Source organism: Callithrix jacchus, chromosome 19, assembly GCF_049354715.1.
Source record: "Callithrix jacchus isolate 240 chromosome 19, calJac240_pri, whole genome shotgun sequence".
Lineage (NCBI taxonomy): Eukaryota > Metazoa > Chordata > Mammalia > Primates > Cebidae > Callithrix > Callithrix jacchus.
Genome location: NC_133520.1, coordinates 41,206,172 through 41,229,163, shown reverse-complemented (window position 1 = coordinate 41,229,163; position 22,992 = coordinate 41,206,172). Strand labels below are relative to the sequence as shown.

Sequence of the window (22,992 nt, the reverse complement as noted above, 5' to 3'; positions counted from 1 at the left end):
ATTGAGAGCTTTCCTGGTTTTTCAACTTTTGAACAATATTTTTCTATTTAAGAAAAATTCAGAGATGCAATTCTGTCAACTCACAGAAGAAGTAATGACTATTAAAAGCTGGATGCCATTCATTCAGAATCCGTATATTTAATAACTTCATGTAGATAAGGCATTCTGCTTAGAACTCTGAAAGATACAAAAATGAAAAAGACATTGTCTTAGCTCCCAAGAAAGCTGAGCTCAGTAAGGGAGCTGAGATGCATACGAATGGGAGGGAATAGTTAACTGCGCTGCGTGGACTCCGTGCCAGCCACTGTGTTAGGTGTGTGTCTTTGTAGTCTGCGGACAGCAGCCTGGGCATTACTGGCTGCCCCCCACCAGTGAATCAGAGTCTTCATTTTAACGTATCTGTAGGTGATTTGTATGTACATTAAAGTTTGGGAAGTACTCATATGGCATATCTCATTTATGGTTTACAGTTTTATGAATTAACTAATTGCAGTTTGAAGGGTATGATGAACTAAAGGCATTTTGTCAGAGGATAAAATAAGTAAAGACTCACTTTGTTGATAAGACTTTTTATGGAAATAGTCCATTACTATATTTGATTTTCAGCTACTCTATTTTGAATTTTCATAAATTACATCTAGCCAATTAATCCGAATTAAGTTTTGAGGATTCACTCAGCTAAACTCATAAAAGACTGATGTGCAAACCTGAATGATTTATTAGTTTAAATAGTGGTATATACATTGACCTGAAGGCTGATTTTGGTAATGTAACATACTGTTTTATGGGTACTAAGCTTTGGGTAGTGTGAATTTATATTTCAGAAGTCATTTGATGACCATGGAATCACACAAAAGAGAGGATAATTTTGAAGGATATGTTCATTACCCTGTAAGTTCCAAAAGGTCAGCGACCATTTCTGATCTGTTAATGTTGAATATTGTGCAGAGTGCTTGGCACATGGTAGGTAATCAATACATATTTGTTGAATTCAGAACATTTGAATTAATCAAAGACAGCTTTTTTTTTTTTTTTTTGAGACGGAGTTTCGCTCTTGTTACCTAGGCCGGAGTGCAATGGCGCGATCTCGGCTCACCACAACCTCCGCCTCCTGGGTTCAGGCAATTCTCCTGCCTCAGCCTCCTGAGTAGCTGGGATTACAGGCACGCGCCACTGTGCCCAGCTAATTTTTTGTATTTTTAGTAGAGCCGGGGTTTCACCATATGCTCTCGCTCTCTTGACCTCGTGATCCACCCATCTCGGCCTCCCAAAGTGCTGGGATTACAGGCGTGAGCCACCGCGCCTGGCCTCATAGAGAATTTTATGTAGGCTTGCAAGGATCTGTTTGTAATTAGATGCACGTCTAGGAAGCAAACTGCTTAGGTATTCAATTCTAACTTTTGGCAGCCAGTGAGCTTTGGAAACTTAAGTTTTCAGTAAGCTGTGGACTCAGAGCCCACTCTAGGATTCTCTACTTTGTCTGTGTTGAAATATTCTTTGTTACTCTGCAAGCTTTCATAACATTGCTTGACAAAGTGCCTCTAATTCAGTTGTCCACTCCTAGATGGAAGAGGTTTCACAAGGTTCCTGGTTTTGTTTTTGATTTCCCTCATTGTACCACTCTTTTGAAAACCCAACATTTGGAAATATAAAGTAAAACACGAATTACAGGTGCATATCACTTTATAAAAATGTTCTCTTAAATAATTTTCTTTAGATAGTGTCTTCCCGTGTTACCCAGGATGGACCGTAGTGGTGCAATCACGGCTCACTGCAGCCTCGACCTCCTGGGCTCAAGCGATCGCCTCCCTCCCCAGCTTCCCAAGTAGCTGGGGCTACAGATGCAAGCCACTATGCCCAGCTCATTTTTTTTTGATATGTAGAGATAGGGTTTCACAGTGTTGGCTAGGCTGGTCTCGAATTCTTGAGCTCAAGATCTGCCTGCATCGGCCTCCCAAAGTGCTGGGATTACAGGCATGAGCCACCCTGCCGGGTCTGATAGTAACTGTTGATAGTGTAGAGTGTAGTCTGTGGGATAGTACAAAGGTTGAGCTTTGAAGTAATACTTGAATTTGAATCTCATCTTCCCCAAGCTCTAATGATCTGATCTTAGCAGAGATGCTGAACCTAAGGAGCTTCAGGTTTTTCAGATGCAAAGTGGGTATGATGATACCTATTTCAAAATGTTGTAATGGGGACAATGTTTTCTTATTCATTTTTACATCCCCAGCACCTACTGCAGTGCCTGGCATCAAAGAAATGCTGAGGCCGGGGACAGTGGCTCACACTTGTCATCCCAGCACATTGGGAGGCTGAGGCAGGTGGATCACTTGAGGTCAGGAATTTGAAACCAGCCTGCCCAACATGGTGAAACCCCATCTCTACTAAAAATACAAAAAATTAACTGAATGTGCTGGTGCATGCCTGCATTCCCAGCTACTCAGGAGGTTGGGGGCAGGAGAATTGCTTGAACCTGGGAGGAGAAGGTTACAGTGAGCAGAGATGGCAAGGCTGCACTCCAGCCTGGGCGACAGAACAAGACTCTATCTTAAAAAAAAAATTGGCCGGGCGCAGTGGCTCATGCCTATAATCCGAGGTCTTTGGGAGGCCGAGGCGGGTGGATCACAAGGTCAGGAGATCAAGACTATCCCAGCCAACATGGTGAAATCCTTCTCTACTAAAAATACAAAACAAATTAGCCAGGTATAGTGGTGTGTGCCTGTAGTCCCAGCTACTGGGGAGGCTGAGACAGGGGAATCACTTGAACCAGGGAGGCAGAGATTGCAGTGAGCCGAGATTGCGCCGTTGCACTCCAGCCTGGGCAACAGAGGGAGACTCCATCTCAAAAAAAAAAAATTAAAAAAAAAAAAAGAAAGGGCTGAATCAATGGGAAGGAAAGCGTTTGGTACATGTCTAACAAACTAGTAATTAGTAGTATCTGTTTAACATAAAACATAAGAATTGGCCAGGCGAGGTGGCTCCTGCCTGTCATCCCAACACCTTGGGAGGCTGAGGCGGGCAGATCATCAGAGGTCAGGAGTTTGAGACCAGCCTGACCAACATGGTGAAACCCCGTCTTTACTAAAAATTAAAAAAGTGGATGGGCGTAATAGCAGGTGCCTGTAATCCCAGCTACTTGGGAGGCTAAGGCAGGAGAATTGCTTGAACTTGGGAAGTGGAGGTTGTAGTGAGCTGAAATTGCACCACTGCATTCCAGCCTGGGCAACAGAGCTAGACTCCATCTCAAACAAAACAAACAAAAAATAAGAGTTACGAAAACTTTAAGTCTTATCAATTGAGATAATATATAATGCATTCATGCATATTTCTGGGGTAGTTTAATACGTTTTCTTCCTGTTTTAAACCAATATAGGCCAGGTGCAGTGGCTCACGCCTGTAATCCTAGCACTTTGGGAGGCCGAGGTGGGTGGATCACCTGAGGTCAGGAGTTCAAGACCAGCCTGGGCATCATGGTGAAACCCCATCTTAAAAAACAAAACAAAACAATATAAACATCTAGATAAGACTAACCTAAGAAGAAAACTAACTTTTTGAAACCTAATTTGTTTCCTCTAATTCAGAATTAATAAATATTTGAAGAAAAACTGGACTGAAATTTGTCTTTGCACTGATTTATAAAATTTACAAAAATGTCTCAAGAATATTCATAAAGATCAAATGGACAACGAGATACTACTTCATGCCTATTAAGAAACCTATTATCACCCCAAATGATAAGTGTTGGTGAGGATGTGGAGAAATTGGAACCCTTGTGGGCTGTTGATGGCAATGAGAAATGGTGCAGCTACTATGGAAAGTGGTATGGCGGTTCCTCGAAAATTAAAAATAGAATTATCATTTGACCCAGCAATTCCACTTATGGGTATATATCCAAAATAATTGAAAACAAGGTCTTGAAGAGATATTTACACAACCATGTTGATAGCAACATTATCTACAGTAGGTAAAAGATGGAAGCAACCCAGGTGACCATCAGCAGATGAATGAACAAACGGAATGTGGTGTTTACAAGCAACGAAATATTATTCAGCCTTCAAAGGGGGGAAATTCTGACAGTGCTACCACTTGAATGAACCTTGAAGATGTTATGCTAAGTGAAATAAGCCAGTCAGAAAGACAAATACTGTATGATTCCACTTACATGAGGTATCCAGGGAAGTCCAATTCATAGAGACAGAAAGTAGATTGGTGGTAGCAGGGGCTACGGGAGGGGAAAATGGGAAGTCATTTAAGGAATACAGAGTTCCAGTTTTGCAAGATGGAAGAAGTTCTAGAGATTGGCTGCCCAACAGTGTGAACGTACTTAACACTATTGAACTACACGGTGAAAAGTGGTTTAATACAGTCAATTTTACATTATGTATGTTTTACCACTTGTTTTTTTTTTTTTTTTTTTTTTTTTTTGAGATGGAGTGTCGCTCTGTGGCCTGGGCTAGAGTGCAGTGGCATGATCTCAGCTCACTGCAGCCTCCATCTCCCGGGTTCAAGCGATTCTCCTGCCTCAGCCTCCCGAGTAGTTGGGATTATACAGGTGCCTGCCACCACACCCGGCTATTTCTATTTTTGTTTTATTTTATTTTCCACACCCAGTCTTAAAGTTATACCTGAATTATTTTTATTTTTAATGGAGACGGGGTTTCACCATATTGGCCAGACTGGTCACGAACTCCTGACCGCCTGATCCACCTGCCTTGGCCTCCCAAAGTGCTGGGATTACAGGTTTGAGCTACCATGCCTGGTCTATTTTACCACATTTTAATAAATCAAATAGAAAATGTTTTTTGAAGGCAATTTGGAAATGTTTGTTAAAGAATAAATGATGCTGCCTGGGTGAGGCGGCTCACATCTGTAATCTCAGCGCTTTGGGAGGCCAAGGTAAGAGGAGGACTGCTTGAGACCAGCAGTTTGAGACCAGCCTGGGCAACACAGTAAGACCTCGTCTTTGCTAAAAATAAAGAATGATAAAGAAGTGATTAAAAAAAAAAAAAGCAATGATGTCCACATGCTTTGAGCTTTAAGTATACTTCTGGATATTTATCCTTAGAAATATGTTCTGAAAGAATAAAAAAGCTATAAGCACAAAAATGATCAATGTAAAGTTATCTATCAATTTGAAAATATAGATAAAACTTTCATGTCCAACAAATGTGGGGCATACAAAACAAATTACTCTATGTCGACTTGTTGGGTTGCAGCCAAATACATGGAAATTATATGTGTAAATGGATAAGGACTACGCGGGGGTGCCAGGAGATGATGATAGCGGGGTGATTAGACTTTTAGGGGCACTTATTTTTAAAATCTCATTTTAATGTCAGTTCTACAAAACTTTATTTATTCATTTATTTTTTTTAAGATGGGATTTTACCATGATGGCCAGGCTGGTCTTGAACTCCTGACCTCAGGTGATCCACCCACCTCAGCCTCCCAAAGTGCTAGGATTACAGGCGTGAGGCACCGCGCCCGGCTCTACAAAACTTTAAAACCCACTTAAGTATGCTAATTAAAAATTATTCTTGACCAGTCATGGTGGCTTACAGCTGTAATCCCAGCACTTTGGGAGACTGAGGTGGGGGGTGGATCACAAGGTCAAGAGATTGAGGCGATCCTGGTCAACATGGTGAAACCCCGTCTCTACTAAAAATACAAAAATTAGCTGGATGTGCTGGGAGGTGCTTGTAACCCCAGCTACTCGGGTGGCCGAGGCAGGAGAATCGCTTGAACCTCAGAGACAGAGGTCAGTGAGCTGAGATCGTGCCACTGCACACCAGCCTGGGTGACAGACTCAAAAAAAAAAAAAAAAAGATTCTTACCCACTTGTGAAAATGTGTTTACCAGATCCCGTACTTGACAATACTGTGTAAGCCCCTAGTATGGATTTTATAGATATTAAGAGTGTAAAAAAGTAATATTATTTTACTTTTTTTATTTTTAAGAGATGAGTTCTAGGCATAGTGGCTCACGCCTGTAATCCCAGCACTTTGGGAGGCTGAGGCAGGCAGGTCACCTGAGGTTGGGAGTTCAAGATCAGCCTGACCAACTTGGAGAAACTCCGTCTTTACTAAAAATACAAAAATCAGTTGGGAATGGTGGGAGGCATCTGTAATCTCAGCTACTCAGGAGGCTGAGGCAGGAGAATCCCTTGAACTTGGGAGGTGGAGGTTGCAGTGAGCTGAGATCGTGCCACTGCACTCCAGCCTGGGGAACAAGAGGGAGATTGAGTCTTAAAAAAATAAGAAACAAGGACACTCGAGGAATCTGGCACCTACAGCCACAGCAGACATTAAACACAGCCCTACTCTTGGCCAGATGGAGGTAAAGCCTCACACTAATGGCTGATCATGTCTAGCTTCCAACAAAAAAGTGACAAGACATGGTAATAGGCAAGAAAAACACCGACCAAAGAGATAGAGCAAGCATCAGAACCAGACTTAGATATATGATAAGGAGTGTTTGGTAATTATCAAGGAATTTAAGGAACCATGATTAATACGTTAAAGGCTTCGGCTGGGCATGGTGGCTCATGACTGTAATCCCAGCACTTTTGGAGGTAAGGAGGGTGGATCACTTGAGTTCAGGAGTGTGAGACCAGCCTAGCCTACATGGCAAAACCCCATCTCTACAAAAAGACAAAAATTAGTTGGGCGTGGTGACATGCGCTGGTAGTCCTAGCTACTTGGAAGCCTGAGGCAGGAGAATTGCTTGAATCCGGGAGGCAGAGGTTGCAGTGAGCCGAGATGGCACCAGCCTGGGCAAAAGAGCGAGACTCTGTCTCCAAAAAAAAAAAAAAGTGATGGTCAGGAATTTTCCAAAAGATAGGTAAAGGAATTTGACCAAAGTCACATGACTACCAAGTGGTCATGAAGCGTGCACTCACATTCCAGTCTGTCTGACTTCATAGTGAATGCTCTAATCCTCCATGCTTCACAGAGAGAAGTCCAGTGGAAACTTACATAAGCAAGCAAATAAAATTCACTCATGATCCCATTGTGGAGAGCAGTGGCTCTCAAATGTTAGGGTGCATCAGAATCGTCTGCAACCCAGGCCTGGTGGCGGCACCTGTAGTCCCAGCTATTCAGAAGCTGAGGTTAAGGGCTGCTTGAGCCCAGGAGTTCGAGGCTGCAGTGAGCCATGATCCCACCACTTCACTCCAGCCTGGACAACAGAGTAAGACGCCAATCTCTTAGGAAAAAAGAAGAAGAAGAAGAAGAAGAAATGCGTCTGGAACGCTTGTTACAATGTAGATGGGTTTCAGCCTCAGGGATCTGGAATGGGGTCTGAAGGTTTGCGTTTCTAGCTCGTTACCACAGGATGAGCATGCTCTTAAGAAACGTCATCTAAAATTTAAAGTGAATTTTGCCATTTTAGTGTATTTCCTTCCTGGCTTTTTCTAGGCAGATTTGTATTTTGTTTTACAAACTTGAGATGGTATTGAATATGGTTTTATGTCCAGCTTTTTTCACTTACTATTAGACACATTTTTTCATGTCACAAGTATTAAAAACATGTAAAAGAGTTGCATTGGGCCCGGCGCGGTGGCTCATGCCTGTAATCCCAGCACTTTGAGAGGCCGAGGGCGGGTGGATCACAAGGTCAAGAGATCGAGACCATTCTGGTCAACATGGTGAAACCCCGTCTCTACTAAAAATACAAAAAATTAGGTGGGCATGGTGGCGCGTGTCTGTAATCCCAGCTACTCACGAGGCCGAGGCAGGAGAATTGCCTGAACCCAGGAGGCAGAGGTTGTGGTGAGCCCAGATCGCGCCATTGCACTCCAGCCTGGTAGCAAGAGCGAAACTCCGTCTCAAAAAAAAAAAAAAAGAGTTGCATTTATTATTAGGTTGGTGCAAGAGTAATTGTGGTTTTTGCCATTAACAGTAATTGGGCCAGGTGTGGTGGCACCCACCTTTAATTCCAGCATTTTGGGAGGCTGAGGTGGGCAGACCACTTAAGGTCGGGGGTTCGGGAGCAGCCTGGCCATCATGGTGAAACCCCATCTCTACTAAAAATACAAAAATTAGCCAGGCATGGTGGTGCATGCCTGTAATCCCAGCTACTCGGGAGGCTGAGGCAGGAGGATCGTTTGTACTCAGGAGGCGGAGGTTGGTTGCAGCGAGCTGAGATTGTGCCACTGCACTCCGGCCTGGGCAACAGAGCAAGACTCTGTCTTAAAAAAAAAAAAAAAAAGGAAAAAAAAAGTAATTTGAAAAACCATAATTACTTTTGCACCAACTTAACCTAACATTAATATGGACTATAATTTATGTAAGGTTTCCCTAACCATTAGATATTTAAAGTATTTAAAAATGTTCTCTTGTAAATGTTCTTTTTCTTTTCTTTTTTTTTTGAGACAGAGTCTGTTTTTGTTGCCAGACGCCAGGCTGGAGTGTGGTGGCTGGATCTCGGCTCACTGCAACGTCTGCCTCCCAGGTTCAAGCAATTCTCCTGCCTCAGCCTCCTGAGTAGCTGGGACTATAGGCACACACCACCACACCCAGCTAATTTTTGTATTTTTAGGCTGATTTTTGTATGTTTAGTAGAGATGTGGTTTTGCCACGTTGTCTAGGATGGTCTCGATCTCTTGACCTTGTGATCTTCCCGCCTCCTCCCCTCTCTCTGAATCTCTTCACCATCTCTCTGCCACCAGCCTTGCTTCCTTCCAGTTAAGTTATCCTCATTGATTATACATCTAGCCAGATACTCCCTACTCTATACATCTTCAGTTGGTACCTGTTGTCCTGAAGACAAAATCCAAACTCCTAAATTGTGTCTTATTAAAAAATCTTCAACCTGTCCCCACCTTGCATTCTCTTACACTCTTTCATTTTAGGGAAGGTAAGGAGCAAGAATTTGAACTTTTCCTTGTTTTTCTTTAGTTTCTTTTCTTTTTTCCAACACATCCTTGCTCTGTTGCCCCGGCTGAAGTACAGTGCTGTTATCTAGGCTCACTTCAGCTTTGACTTCCCAGACTCAAGCCCTCTTCCTGCCTCAGCCTCCCGAGTAGCTGGGACTAATAGGGGGACAGATGGGGAGACTTGGGCACAGAGAGGTTAAGTAACTTGCCCAAGGTCTCACAGTTAGTACATGGACAAGCCAGTGGTGGCTGGCTCCAGGTCAGTGCTCTTAACCAGCAAAATAAACATACTTTCTTGCCTCTTTTGTAATCTCTGTTATAATCATCTTATCAACAATGGGACATTATGTTTTCCTTTTTGGGGAAGATTGGAGGTTTTTTTTTTTTTTGAGACAGGGGTTTGCTCTGTTGAGTAGACTGGGGTGCCATGGTGGAACCATGGCTCACTGCAGCCTTGACCTCCTGGGCCCAAGTGATCCTCCCACCTCAGCCTCCCAAGTGGCTGGGACTACAGGCATGTGCCCCCATGCCCAGCTAAATTTAAATTTTATAATTTTAACTGTTTTGTAGAGACAGGATCTCACTGTGTTTCCCAGGCTGGTCTCGAACTCCTGGCCTCAAGCAGTCCTCCCCCCTAGCCTCCCAAAGTTGGGATTACAGATATGAGCTACCATGCCCAGTCTGTTTTGTTTTGTTTTTAGAGACAGGGTCTCCCTATTTTGTCAGGCTAGACTTGAACTCTTGAGCCCAAGCTATTAGCTTCCTGAGTAGCTGGGACTATAGGCATGTGCCACCATTGGTGGCTTGGAGTTTTGAAAATTAGACTGTATCAAACGATATTTTATTCATGGAGTATTTGTCTTCTTGGGTTGATTTTTTTTTTTTTCTCCTGAGATGATGTCTCACTCTGTGGCCCGGCTGATCTCAAACATCTGGGCTCGAGTGATCCTCCTGCCTTAGCCTCTGGAGCAGCTGGGTCTATAGGTATGTGCTGTGGTGCCCAGCTTTGGATTGATTTTTTTTTTTACATGATGAAATTGTTATAGTTCTTACTCTTAAATATTTTTTAGAATAATTCTAGGTAAGCATACAGGAAACGCTTTAGGAATTTGTGTTCTACAAAATGAAAAGGACAGTAAAAGTCCACTGACACCATGTATCAGTAACAAATCCTGATTCAAAGTCCTCTCATTATAAAACTTACAATTATACCTTTTTGTTGTTGTTGTTTTTAAACATAGTATGTTGCCCAGTCTCAAACTCCTGGGCTCAAGTGAGCTTCTCACCTCAGCCTCCTGAGTAGCAGGGACTACAGGCATGCACCCTGCACCCAGTGAATTATATGTTAGTGATTTATTTATTTATTTATTTATTTAGTGGGACAGAGTTTCGCTCTTGTTAACCAGGCTGGAGTGCAATGGCTTCACCTTGGCTCACCACAGCCTCCGCCTCCCAGGTTCAAGCGACTCTGCCTCAGCCCCCGAAGTAGCTGGGATTACAGGCATGTGCCACCACGTCTGGCTAATTTTTTATAGTTTTTAGTAGAGACAGGGTTTCTCCATGTTGGTCAGGCGACCTCAGGTGATCCTTGGCCTCCCAAAGTGTTGGGATTCCAGGCATGAGCCTGTAAATTTAGACCACAGTAGACTTACTGAAATACAGTAGAACCTCCTTTTAACATGTGTGCGAGACTAACATGAAATAGACATTTCCTTTCTAAAACATGCTTACTCTAAGGGCATGCAGAATACCTTTTGCCATTCCTTAAGTATGGTGTTAGTTGTATTTTTCATAAATGCCTTTTATCATGGTGAAGTAGCTCCCTTCTATTCCTAGTTTTCTTTTAAACTATATATATATATATTTTTTTTTGAGACAGAGTCTTGCTCTGTCAACCAGGCTGGAGTGCAATGGCGCAGTGCAGTCTCGGCTCACCGCAACCTCCACCTCCCAGGTTCAAGAGATTCTCCTGCCTCAGCCTCCCAAGTAGTTGGGATTACAAGTGTGCAGCACCACGCTAGGCTAATTATTATATTTTTAATAGACACGAGGTTTCACCATGTTGGTCAGGCTGGTCGGAAACTCCTGACCTTGTGATCTGCCTGCCTCCACCTCCCAAAGTACTGGTATTACAGATGTGAGCCATGTGTCCGGCCTTAAACAATATTCTTAAGATTTTTTTTAATTGACACATAATAATTGTACATATTTGTGGAGCACAGTGTGACATTTTGATACGTGCACATGATGTGCTATGACCAAATCTGTATTCCTAGTTTCCTAAGTGTTTTTATAGTGAAAAGATGTTCTGTGCCGGGCGCGATGGTTCGTGCCTGTAGTCCCAGCTACTTGGGAGCCTGAGGTGCGAGGATCGCTTGAGTCTAGGAGTTCTGGGCTGTAGTGCACTGATCGTGTGTCCACTGTTTGGCATCAATATGGTAACCTCCTGGGAGTGGGGGACCACCAGGTTGCCTAAGGAGGGGTGAACTGGCCCAGGTTAGAAATGGAGCAGGTTGGAAATGGAGTAGGTCAAAACTCCACTGTGCTGATCAGTAGTGGAAGTGCACCTGTGAATAGCCACTGCACCCCAGCCTGGACAACATAGCGAGACCCCGTCTCTAAAAAAAAAAAAAGAAAAGAAAAGATGTTATATATTGTGAAATACTTTTCCTGTGTCTATTGAGATGATCGTGTGATTTCCCCCCGTCTTCGTTCTATCAATGAGATGATCGTGCGGTTTCCCCCCTCTTCGTTCTATCGATGTGGTATATTATGTTAACTGATTTTCATGTTTCATTCCTGGGATAATCCCATTTGATCATGGTATATAGTCCTCCATAAGGTGGCTGGATGTTTTGCAAGTGTTTTGCTGAGGATTTTGCATTTATATTTATAATGGATGTCTGTTTGTAGTTTTCTTCTGATGTCTTTGTTTTTTAAAATCTTGTTAATGTGGCCTTATATAATGAGTTGGGCAGTGTTTTCTCTTTAATTTTTGGGAGGATTTTGTGAAGGATTGGTAGATTGGTATTAATTCTTTTTTTTTGAGACGGAGCCTCACTCTGTCACCCAGGCTGGAGTGCAGTGGTGAGATATCAGCTCACTGTAACCTCTGCCTCTTGGGTTCAAGTTATTCTAGTGCCTCAGCCTCCTAAGTAGCTGGGATTACAGGCACGTGCAACCATGTCCAATTAATTTTTGGGAGATGGAGTTTCAACATGTTGGTCAGGCTAGCTTTGAACTCCTGGCCTCAAGTGATCTGCCTACAACGGCCTCCCAAAGTGCTGGGATTACAGGGATGAGTCACTGATGCCCAGCCTCATTGAGCTTTCAGTAGGTTACAGGCACTATCAGAGTTATTTTCAAGGTGTTTACAGTATGGAAAGGGAGACAAGTAAACTGCTAATACTATGATGATAGAGCTAGCATGTATGCTACATGATTACACAGGAGGGTACGTAACGGAAGAGGAGGACAGCCTTCAGAAGGTAATTACTCTTCAACTTGAGTGACGAATGGGACATAACCAGGACAGAGGAGAGCGGTATTTCAGGAGGAGTGTCAGTCACAAAGGCACTGTGGAAAACCACTCTCACTGGGAAACTACCAGGATTTCCTGCCTAGGGCGTCTGTGTGGAACGTGTTAAGAGATCACATTTTTGAGCGAGGTAGGAGCCTAGTTCGCAAAGGACTTTGTGTGTCCGGTTAAGGAGTCTGAATGTTAGTTTGAAAGGCCTTGCAAACCACTGGAGGATTTTAAACCAGAGGGTCAAATTATTAAACTTGCATTTTAAAAAGATCATCCCAGCAAAATGTGGATTATGGTTTGATGGGTGGAATGGGAAGTGAGAGAACGGAGACTAAAGGCAAAAAGGCAGGAAGTGACTACATTAATTTACCTGGAAGTGATGAGTGTCTATTTTTTTGGGGGGGACAGGGTCTTGCTCTGTCTCTCAGGCTGGAGTGCAATGGCGTGATCTCTGCTCACTTCAGCCTCCACCTGCTGGGTTCAAGGGATTCTCCTGCCTCAGCCTCCAGAATAGCTGGGATTACAGGCATGTGCCACCAGGCCCAGTTAATTTTTTGTATTTTTAGCAGAGATGGAGTTTTACCATGTTGGCCAGGCTGGTTTCAAACTCCTGACCTCAGGTGATCTGCCAATCTAGCTAAGTGCTGGGATTACAGATGTGTGAGTGTCTAATCTCATGCAGTGACAATGGAGATGGAAGGAAAAGAACAGAATTCAGAAGGGTTTATAAGTAGATGGCTGAGTGCACTGGCTCATGCCTGTAATCCTAGCACTTTGGGAGGCAGAGATGGGCAAACTGCTTGAGCTCAGAAGTTGGAGACCAATCTGGGCAGCATGGCAAAAATTCATCTCTACCAAAAATACAAAAATTAGCTGGGCATGGTGGCTCAGGCCTTCAGTCCTAGCTACCTGGGGGGCTGAGATGGGAAGATTGCTTGTATCTGGGAGGTGGAGGTTGCCGTGAGCCCAGGTCACACCAGTGAACTCTAGCCTTGGCAACAGAGCAAGACTCTATCTCAAAAACAAACACACAACAACAACAAAAAAAAAACCCAGAAGGGTTGAAAGCTGTTGATGGTGAACTAGAATTAGGAAGATGAATTTGTGGGGATGGTAGATTTGGAGGAGCGTGGTCAGGGAATCAGTAGAAGATAGCAGTGAGAAGGAATAGAAGATTATGTCCTCAGTAGAGTAGTTTCTAATGTGAAGGATGTCATCAGACAAGTGTGGGATGTCGCACGTTCTGTAAGACGCTATATCACCCAGGCTCTTCAGCAAGCTAATTTAATGGGTGTGGGGAGGGGTGGGGAAGGATGGAGGACTGTTAGTTTCAAAGAGAAGAAAATAATATCTAACAGCCAAACAGTACATAATCTTTGATTGGATTTTAGTGTGAAAAAAATACCTGAGACATTTAGGGACAGATGGAGACATTTGAATATGGAATAGATATTAGATGATCTTAGTGAATTTTTGTTAATTTTTTTTTTTTTTTTGAGACAGAGTCTCACTCCATCACCAGGCGCCAGGCTGGAGTGCAGTGGTGCAACCTTGGCTCACTGCAACCTCCACCTCCCGGGTTCAAGCAATTCTCCTGCCGCAGCCTCCTGAGTAGCTGGGACTACAGGTGCGCACACCACGCCCAGCTAATTTTTGTTTTTCATATTTTTAGTAGAGACAGGGTTTCACCATGTTGGCCAGGATGGTCTCGATCTCTTGACCTCGGGATCCACCTGCCTCAGCCTCCCAAAGTGCTGGGATTACAGGCGTGAGCCACCGCGCCCGGCCAATTTTTGTTAATTTTTAAAGATGTAATAACATTGGGATTACACAGGAGAATGCCTTTATTTTTAGGAGACGCGTGCTGAAGTATTTGGGGATGAATTATTCTAATGTCTGCAATTGATTTAGAGACAGAGACAGACATACAAGGAAGACTCAAAACATGGTAAAATATTAACAATAGTTGAATCTAGGTGGTGGGTATAGAGTTGTTTGTAATACTAAGTTTTCAACTTTTCTGTATGTTTGAAAATTTTCTTCATTAGTGAAGCTGGAAAAAACATGGCAGGTTAGGAGTAAGGGGCTGTGAGCAGCAGTGGGGAGCGTTGTATTGCGAACCTTCTCCAAGTCCCTGCCATAGGTAAGCTATGGGAGAACGAGCAGCCAGTTCTCCAGGGGACTTCCCTGGAGTTAATGACTTCATGGTAGTGCTTCCCAGCTTTTATCACTTTACAACCTAAACACTGGCCAGGCTCAGTGGCTCATGTGTGTAATCCCAGTACTTTAAGAGGCCAAGGTGGGAGGATCACTTGAGGCCAGGAGTTCAAAACCAGCCTGGTCAACACAGAGTGACCTTGTCTCTACAATAAAAACAAAAATTAAAAAAATTAGCCAGGCATGGTGATCTGTGCCTGTAGTTCCAGCTACTCGGGTGGCCAAGGCAGGAGGATTGCTTGAGCCTGGGAGTTTGATGCTGCAGTGAGCCATAGTCTCACCACAGTGCTTTAGCCTAGTGGCAGCGCGCGACTCTGTCTCAAAAACAAACACCCTGAATATGGAAAACAATATTTGTATGGCACACTGGGGTAAAACTAGATGAGCTTTGGGACCTCTATATGGGGCTTGATTATATAAAAAGAAATTATGTTGGCTGGGTGCGGTGGCCCATGCCTGTAATCCCAGCACTTTGGGAGGCCAAGGCAGGTGCATCACCTGAGGTCGGGAGTTCAGGAGACCAGCCTGACCAACATGGGGAAACCCCATCTCTACTGAAAATACAAAATTAGTTGGGCATGGTGGTGCGTGCCTGTAATCCCAGCTATTCAGGAGGCTGAGGCAGGAGAATTGCCTGATCCCAGGAGGCAGAGGTTGCGGTGAGCCGAGATTGCGCCATTGCACTCCAGCCTGGGCAACAAGAGTGAAACTCCATTTCAAAAAATAAAAATTAAAAAAAAGTTAAAAAAATGTATAAGAAAGTAAAACAGAGTATTAGGAGATTTTAAGATGATGAATCTATTTTAAAAGTTCCAGATGTATTTAAAATTATTCAAGGTGGACTTGTGCTTGCTTCCCAAAATGTTACTTTTTAATCTCAGACTTTTTGCCTTTAAGATCAACTCCTGATCTTAAAAAATCTATAATGTGAGCTTCTGAATGTTTGATCATTTTCTACCAATGAGAAACTGTTCATGTAGAAATGTAAAAGCATTTTTCCCATAAAAAAAAGTTAAAGTATGAACTAGGCCCCTACCTATCTAAACAAATGTAATCTCTTAACACTTTCTCACACTTAAAAACATTTTCTTCAGAGCACGATCCTGCAGGCTGCAGCTCCTGGGCTTCCGGGATCCTCCCATGTCAGCCCCTCAAGTCGTGGGGACTACAGGCATGTGCCATCATGCCTGGCTAATTGCTTTTTTAAAAGTGTGTGTGTGTGTGTGCGCGCGCGCGCGCGTGTGTGTGTGTGTGTAGAGCTAATTGCTGTGTTGCTCACGCTGTGTTGCTCAAACTCCTGGGCCCAAGCAGTCCCCCCAGCCTGGCCTTTCAAAGTGCTACGGTTACAGGCATGAGCCACTGCACCTGGCCCTCACAAAAATACTTGTAGTTTCCCAGTGATTCTGCTTTTTCACAGTGCTTTTGTGACTGACACTCCTGCCTAGAATAGTTCAAACCAGTTGAAATTATACTTACATCCTCTAAAAACTTTTCCTTTAATTTACCAATATAACTTAGAACATTTTCTGTTAATGCAAATGACTTTTAAATCGAGTTGAACTGTCTCATATCAATTATTTCAAAGTAATGATGATTTAATTTATATATGATGCGTGTGTTTTTTTTGTTTGGTTTTGAGATGGAGTCTCCCTCTGTTGCCCAGGCTGAAGTGCAGTGGCACGATTTTGGCTCACTGCAACCTCCACCTTCTGGATTCAAATGATTCTCCTGCCCCAGCCTCCTGAGTTTCTGGGACTAACCACCATGCCCAGCTAATTTTGGTATTTTTAGTAGATACGGGGTTTCACCATGTTGGCCAGGTTGGTCTCAAACTCCTGATCTCAGGTGATCTGGCCACCTTGGCCTCCCAGAGTGCTGGGATTACAGGCGTGAGCCACTGCGCCCTGCCTCTCATGCATGTGTTTGTAGGGCCACACAACAAGCTTGGCTGCTACTGAAAGCATCTATCAGTTGCAGAGGCATGGAAGTAGCCAACAGTATGTGAAGATACAGATTTGGGGCTGCTTCCTGGAGCCGTGAGCCCTGTCTGTTTGAACTAGTTGCAGTGCACACTGGAACGAACACTATGCTCTTTGGGCTTCTCCATTAGCTCTGTCATGGGCAATGGTGCATTCTGTATCTGGCCTCTGAAGTAGAGGACCACGTGATACATCACACGCTTGGCAATGTGGAGCAGTGGGTGCCTGATGGCATTTGTTGTTGTTACCTCCGTGCAGACCAGAGAGCCTGGCGTTGGCTCCTGTGCTGCCCTGGTCCCCCTGTGGGAAGCTCTGGAATAGACTGCTTTCTGCAACCCGGCTTCATCTGGCCACACTGAGAGATGAGAGATAAGAGGATCAATATATTTTGGGGTGCCCCTTTTTTTTTTTGGGAGATGGAGTCACCCAGGCCCGAGTGCAGTGATGCGATCTCGGCTCACTACAACTTCTGCCTCCTGGGTTAAGTGATTCTCCTGCCTCAGCCTCCTGAGTAGCTGGGACTACAGGTGCATGCTGCCACACCCAGCTAGTGTTTTGTATTTTAGTAGAGACAGGATTTCACCGTGTTGCCCAGACTGGTCCCAAACTCCTGAGCTAAGGCAGTCTGCCCACCCTGGTCTCCCAAAGTGCTAAGATTACAGGTGTGAGCCACTGTGTCCTGCCTTGGGGTGCGCCTTTCATCTGAATGCTTGGGACCAGAAGTATTTTGGATTTCCACATTTTTTGCAGTTTGAAATCTTTGCATATACGTAATGAGATAGCTTAGGAAAGGGATTCAAGTCTAAACCGGAAACTAATTTATGTTTCATCTAAACCCTGTAAACATAGCCTGAAGGTAATTTTATGCAATATTTTAAATAATTTATAGATGAGACAAAGTTTCTGTACATAGAGCCATTAGAAAGCAAAACTATCACTGTCAGCCACCCACAAGGACAGTCTCTGGTTGTCATCACCATCATTCCCTACCCTAAACTGATGTGAATTTATATTGATGAGCAGTTATCTTCTTTTTTTTTCTTTTTCTTTTTTTTTTTTTGAGACGGAGTTTCACTCTTGTTACCCAGGCTGGAGTGCAATGGCGCAATCTCGGCTCACCGCAACCTCTGCCTCCTGGGTTCAGGCAATTCTCCTGCCTCAGCCTCCCGAGTAGCTGGGATTACAGGCACGCGCCACCATGCCCAGCTAATTTTTTGTATTTTTAGTAGAGACGGGGTTTCACCATGTTGACCAGGATGGTCTCGATCTCTTGACCTCGTGATCCACCTGCCTTGGCCTCCCAAAGTGCTGGGATTACAGGCTTGAGCCACCACGCCCGGCCGAAATGCACACTTTTAAAAATATGCAAATAAAAAGTTTGAAAACTAAAAAAAAAGTGCCTGTTCTTTAGAAATGGAAAGATAAAATTATAAATTAAAAGTTTTACCTATTTCTTTTCATTTCTTTTTTCTTTTTTGAGGTGGAGTCCTGCTCTTTTGCCCAGGCTGGAGTGCAGTGGCGTGATCTCGTCTCACTGCAGCCTGAAGCAATTCTCCTGCCTCAGTCTCTGGAGTAGCTGGGACTACAGGCACGCGCCACCACATTCGGGTAATTTTGGTGTTTTTAGTAGAAACAGGATTTCACCATCTTGGCCAGGCTGGAGTTTTACCTGTTTCAAAACAAAAGTCAGCATTATATTTATTGGTAAAAGACTAGTGTTCCAGATGACTGAGTAATAACAGTGTTTTTATAAAATGGATTATCATTTTATGTATTCATGTTCCTTTGGTAGTTCTGGCCAGTGCCATAAGTCATGACAGAGAGATAAGAAGATACAATAAGAAAATAATGCAAAATGTATTATTAGAAAATATAAAATAATAAACTGAAGGATTTTAATGAAATTTTTTTCAGGAGATATATAAGCAATAGCAAACATTCAATGTTTACTTCAAACACTTGAAATTACAGGGTTCAAAAAAAGATTTCATTGCAATTTCTACAAAATCCGTAAAATACTCAGGCATCATCTTCTTGGGGGATTGTGTATGACTTAGAGAAGGAACCTCAAAATATGTAATATTGAATTTAGAGATCTATAAAGAGATATACGTGTCTAAATTTACCTCCCTTAGATGTGAAACTAAATATTCTAAAATGTTAATTCTCAATGTCTAGCTGATTGCAAGAGCAATAACGCTGTCAATGTAGTTCGTTTGGAATTTCTAAATTGTATATGGATTTCTAGATTTCCTTTGGAATAAGTTGGTATTGATGAATGTTCCTAAAAAGGCTAGTAGAGTGGCAATAAATAAAATACTATGGTCATGGCAGGAGACTAGAATGTAAATCAGAATAGAATCAATAGCATGCACAATTGATAGAATTAATCTCAATCACAGAAAAGACTAGAATACATGATAAATGCAAGGAAAGGAATCAAGCTCTCAGTAAATTAGGAAAAGCTGATTCAACCTTTCCCTTTGAATCACATCAAAATCAATTTCACATGGATTATTCAGTGTGTTGTCTGGTGTCTTAAACTGAAAACCACAGTAAATCTATCTGTAAATTGTTGAAAACAGAATTAATTATTTGCCAGACCTTTAGAAAAAGGCTGATTTTTCTTTCTCTCCTTCTTGGGCCTTTCAAAGGATATATTTCTAAACTTTAAAGCATGAGAAAAAATCTCAACAGTTGTGACTACTTAAAAAAGGATAATGGCCGGGCGCGGTGGCTCAAGCCTGTAATCCCAGCACTTTGGGAGGCCGAGGCGGGTGGATCACGAGGTCAAGAAATCGAGACCATCCTGGTCAACATGGTGAAACCCCGTCTCTCCTAAAAATACAAAAATTAGCTGGGCATGGTGGCACGTGCCTGTAATCCCAGCTACTCGGGAGGCTGAGGCAGGAGAATTGCCTGAACCCAGGAGGCGGAGGTTGTGTGAGCCGAGATCATCTGGGTAACAGCCATCTCAATCAATCAATCAATCAATAAATAAATAAATAAATAAAGGAGAATGTAGTTTTAAAATGACCTTGAATTTTAAAACCAAACATCAGTATTGTGCAGTGGCAGTGTCGTAACCAGAGGGATTTTCCCAAGATACTGTTACGGCCAATAAGAACCTTCCTAGTCCAGCTGTGTTCAACTCATGAATTTCAAAGAGATAAGACAAGTGCACAGAAATGAATTCCGCAGGATTGTTTAATAAAGTATTGATTATAATAATGAAAAATCAGAAACAACCTAAGCTTCCACAATTAGGGGGCTGGTTAAATACGTTTTGATAAAGCTCTATAATGGAGTATCAGGCAGTCACTAAAAATAATCAGGTAATGAATATTTATTGAGAATGAAAGATCCAATTTGTTGCCAACTAAGAAATTAGAGAACAACATTAAAAGTGGTTAACTCTGGACCAGGTGGGGGCTCACACCTGTAATCCCAGCACTTTGGGAGGCTGAGGGGGGTGGATCATTTGAGGTCAGGATTTGGAGACAAATCTGGCTAATATGGTGAAACCCCGTGTCTAGTAAAAATACAAAAGTTAGCTGGGCAGTAGTGGTGGCACGAAACTGTAATCCCAGCTACTCTAGAAGCAGAATCACTTAAGCCTGGGAGGGGCGACAGAGCGAGACTCCGTCTCAAAAAAAAAAAAAATAGTTAACTCTGGGTAGGATTTGAAGTGATTTTAACTTAAACTTTCACCTGTGTCTTTTTTTTTTCCTCCATTAATTGTGTATGATTTCGATAATCAGAAAGGAAATGGAGCTGTTTTCATTTTGGAAAAACAAGTGCAAGCAACTGACCTGGAAAACTGTTTGCAGTGATTTCGACGTAGGGTTACATCTTCATGATTCAAACAGCTCTAACAAATTATTGAGAAATAATTGAAGATCCCGGGAGGGCTGAGGAGAGAACACGGAGAGACCATTCATAACATAGAGAGCAGAGATGGTAAACAAACATAGGGATCATTACTCAGGTTCACTTGTAATCAAAGACGTGTAAATTTCAATAATGAGCCAACATTCATTTGTTGTTAAATTATTGAAAGTTCATTGCTGTGTTATTTATAATAAAGAAAAAATAATATCAATAATTTGTGGTACCTTCTTTTGGAACTGTTAAAAATGGAAGGCTGTGTAAATTATGCTGCAACCTGGGAAAATAGAACACTTATGTGAAGGAATTGAGGAGTTAAGTAGTAATGGGTGGGGTGGGGTGGAGTGGGGGCAGGGCACGATTGTTCAGGGGAGGACGATCTGGGTTCAGTCCGGCTCTGCCACTTAGTGAGTCTGTGATCTTGGGCAAGTTGCTTAGCCTCTCTGAGCTTTGGTTTATTCTTTTCTCTTTGGTTGTAAAAGTATGTAAAGTACGTGACACAGAAGCTGGTGTGTAGTGTTTATTCAGTAAATATTTGTTGAATGAGCGAATGGTAGTTATTCAATGCTATATATAAAAGAGTAAGTATGAAGAAAGACTGGAAGAAAACACAGCAAAATAATTACCGATTATGTTAAGGTGAAGAGAATGTGAGTGATTAAAAAATTTCCTATTTTCTACTATCTGGTGATATAATATTTCTAATTGAAATAATTACCTAAACTCATACCTACTCTCTTTCTTTCTGAGTGTCCTGTTGTACTTAGTGTTTGATGAATTTTGAGACCTTTTTCTTTTCTTTGAGACAAGGTCTAGCTCTGTTGCCAGGTTGTCGTGCAGTAGTCTGATCACGGCTCACTGCAGCCTCGACCTCCTGAGCTCAAGCAATGCTCCTGCCTGGGCCTCCCAAAGTGCTGCAATTACAGCCATTAATTAGCACCATGCTCGGCTAATTTTGTATTTTTAGTTGAGATGGGATTTCATTATGTTGGCCAGGCTGGTCTCAAACTCCTGACCTTAGGTGATCTACCTGCCTCGGCCTCCCAAAGTGCTGGGATTACAGGTGTGAGCCACCGCACCCAGCCGATTCTGGATATATTATAAAGAGCAGAGCCAACAAGATTTGCTGATAAATTTGATGTTAGGTGAAGAGAGAAAGAAAAGGGTCAAGGCCAACTCCAAGGTGTTTGGCTGAATGAAAGAATAAAGGAAATAATGCAATTAAGTCTCAAAATTGTGCTAAGCATGGGCCACTACGCCTGGCTAATTTTGTATTTTTAGTAGAGACGGGGTTTCTCCATGTTGGTCAGGCTGGCCTCAAACTCCTGACCTTAGGTGATCTACCTACCTCGGCCTCCCAAAGTGCTGGGATTACAGGTGTGAGCCACCGTGCCCAACCCACAATATCTGTTTTATTGGATTCACTCTGCCTCTCAGGCTAGGACTCTACCCAAAGGACTTGAGAGAGAGGCCGCTGCTGGTGGTATTCTCTTACCGTGATTGGAGTGGTTCCATGAATATATGCATATGTAAACACTTAATTAAGCTGTGTACTTCAGATTAGAGCACCTTTACAGTATGTGTATTATTCCTCAGAAAAAAATGTTTAAACATGTAGTGTATTCTTTGACATCTCCAGAGGAAGTTAAACATGCTAAATGATACATAAAGAGGAGGAAAGAGTTACTCATATATTCGCTTATTAAGATTTCTAGTCTGGGTATTAGAATTTTTGTTTTGAATTCAAAGCTAAAGTAAAATAATTTTTATTTCCTTTGTCTTTTGCAGAGACAGTAGTAGCAGAATTTCACAAAAAAATCAAAGGGGCCTTTGAAGTGTTTGACCATGAGTCGAATAATACAGTGGATGTGAGGTTTGGAAATTTTTTTTTCGTTGCACTTCTAAATTACCCGGTCCGAGTCGTAAAATACGAGAGAGTGATTTTCTCTTCTTTTTATACTGTCCCGTGGATTTATGATGATATTTTAGGTATTTGTTTTCCGTGCTCTGTAAAATGCGTTTGCTAGCTATTGCTTTGGTAAGGACTTACTCTCCATCTCTGGTATGAAGAATACACTATATTCTCATTGCCTGTTCCAACGTATACATTGTAAACTTTGCGAGTGAGATGAACTCTTTTTATCTTCACTGCTTGGCGTGTAGTTGGCACTCAGGAAATAGTCGTTGAGTGAATGAAGAGCACTTGCTTTGTAAAACACATAAATATGTATTATAAGGCCACGAATAGTATATTGCAAGGAAAGATTAATAATGCTTACCAATGGTACACTCCCCCTGAAAAATAGCAAAAAGAACCAAAACAGAAAAACGTAAAAAGACAAGAGAAAGACAGGAATACTGGGAGATCTGAAATGGGGGACAGAGCTTGAGACCGAAACAAAAACCCCTCAAAAGATAGAAGAGATTAGACGCTCAGAAGAAGTGTAGCGTTTGTGTTACACACATCAAGGAATGGCAGTGAAGCCAGGCTCGGTGCCTCACAC

At 42.6% G+C, this 22,992-nt stretch overlaps 1 protein-coding gene across 8 annotated transcripts in view; it reads left to right on the top strand.

The window, feature by feature from the left end:
* Positions 1-22,992, top strand: part of DRC8 (dynein regulatory complex subunit 8) — a 122,989-nt gene that overhangs the window by 1,791 nt on the left and 98,206 nt on the right. For 2 of the 8 annotated variants that reach the window (XM_078357193.1, XM_078357192.1), the window contains exons 2-3: positions 20,362-20,560; positions 22,277-22,361. The exons of 4 other annotated variants lie outside the window; for them this stretch is intronic. Coding sequence is in view for 2 of the 4 variants with exons in the window: in XM_078357190.1 (XP_078213316.1) it covers positions 22,277-22,361 (85 nt within the window). In the remaining 2 variants the exon portion in view is untranslated. The remainder of the gene's footprint in view (positions 1-20,361; positions 20,561-22,276; positions 22,362-22,992) is intronic. 2 more of the 8 variants (XM_078357190.1, XM_008985700.5) reach the window with 1 other exon arrangement.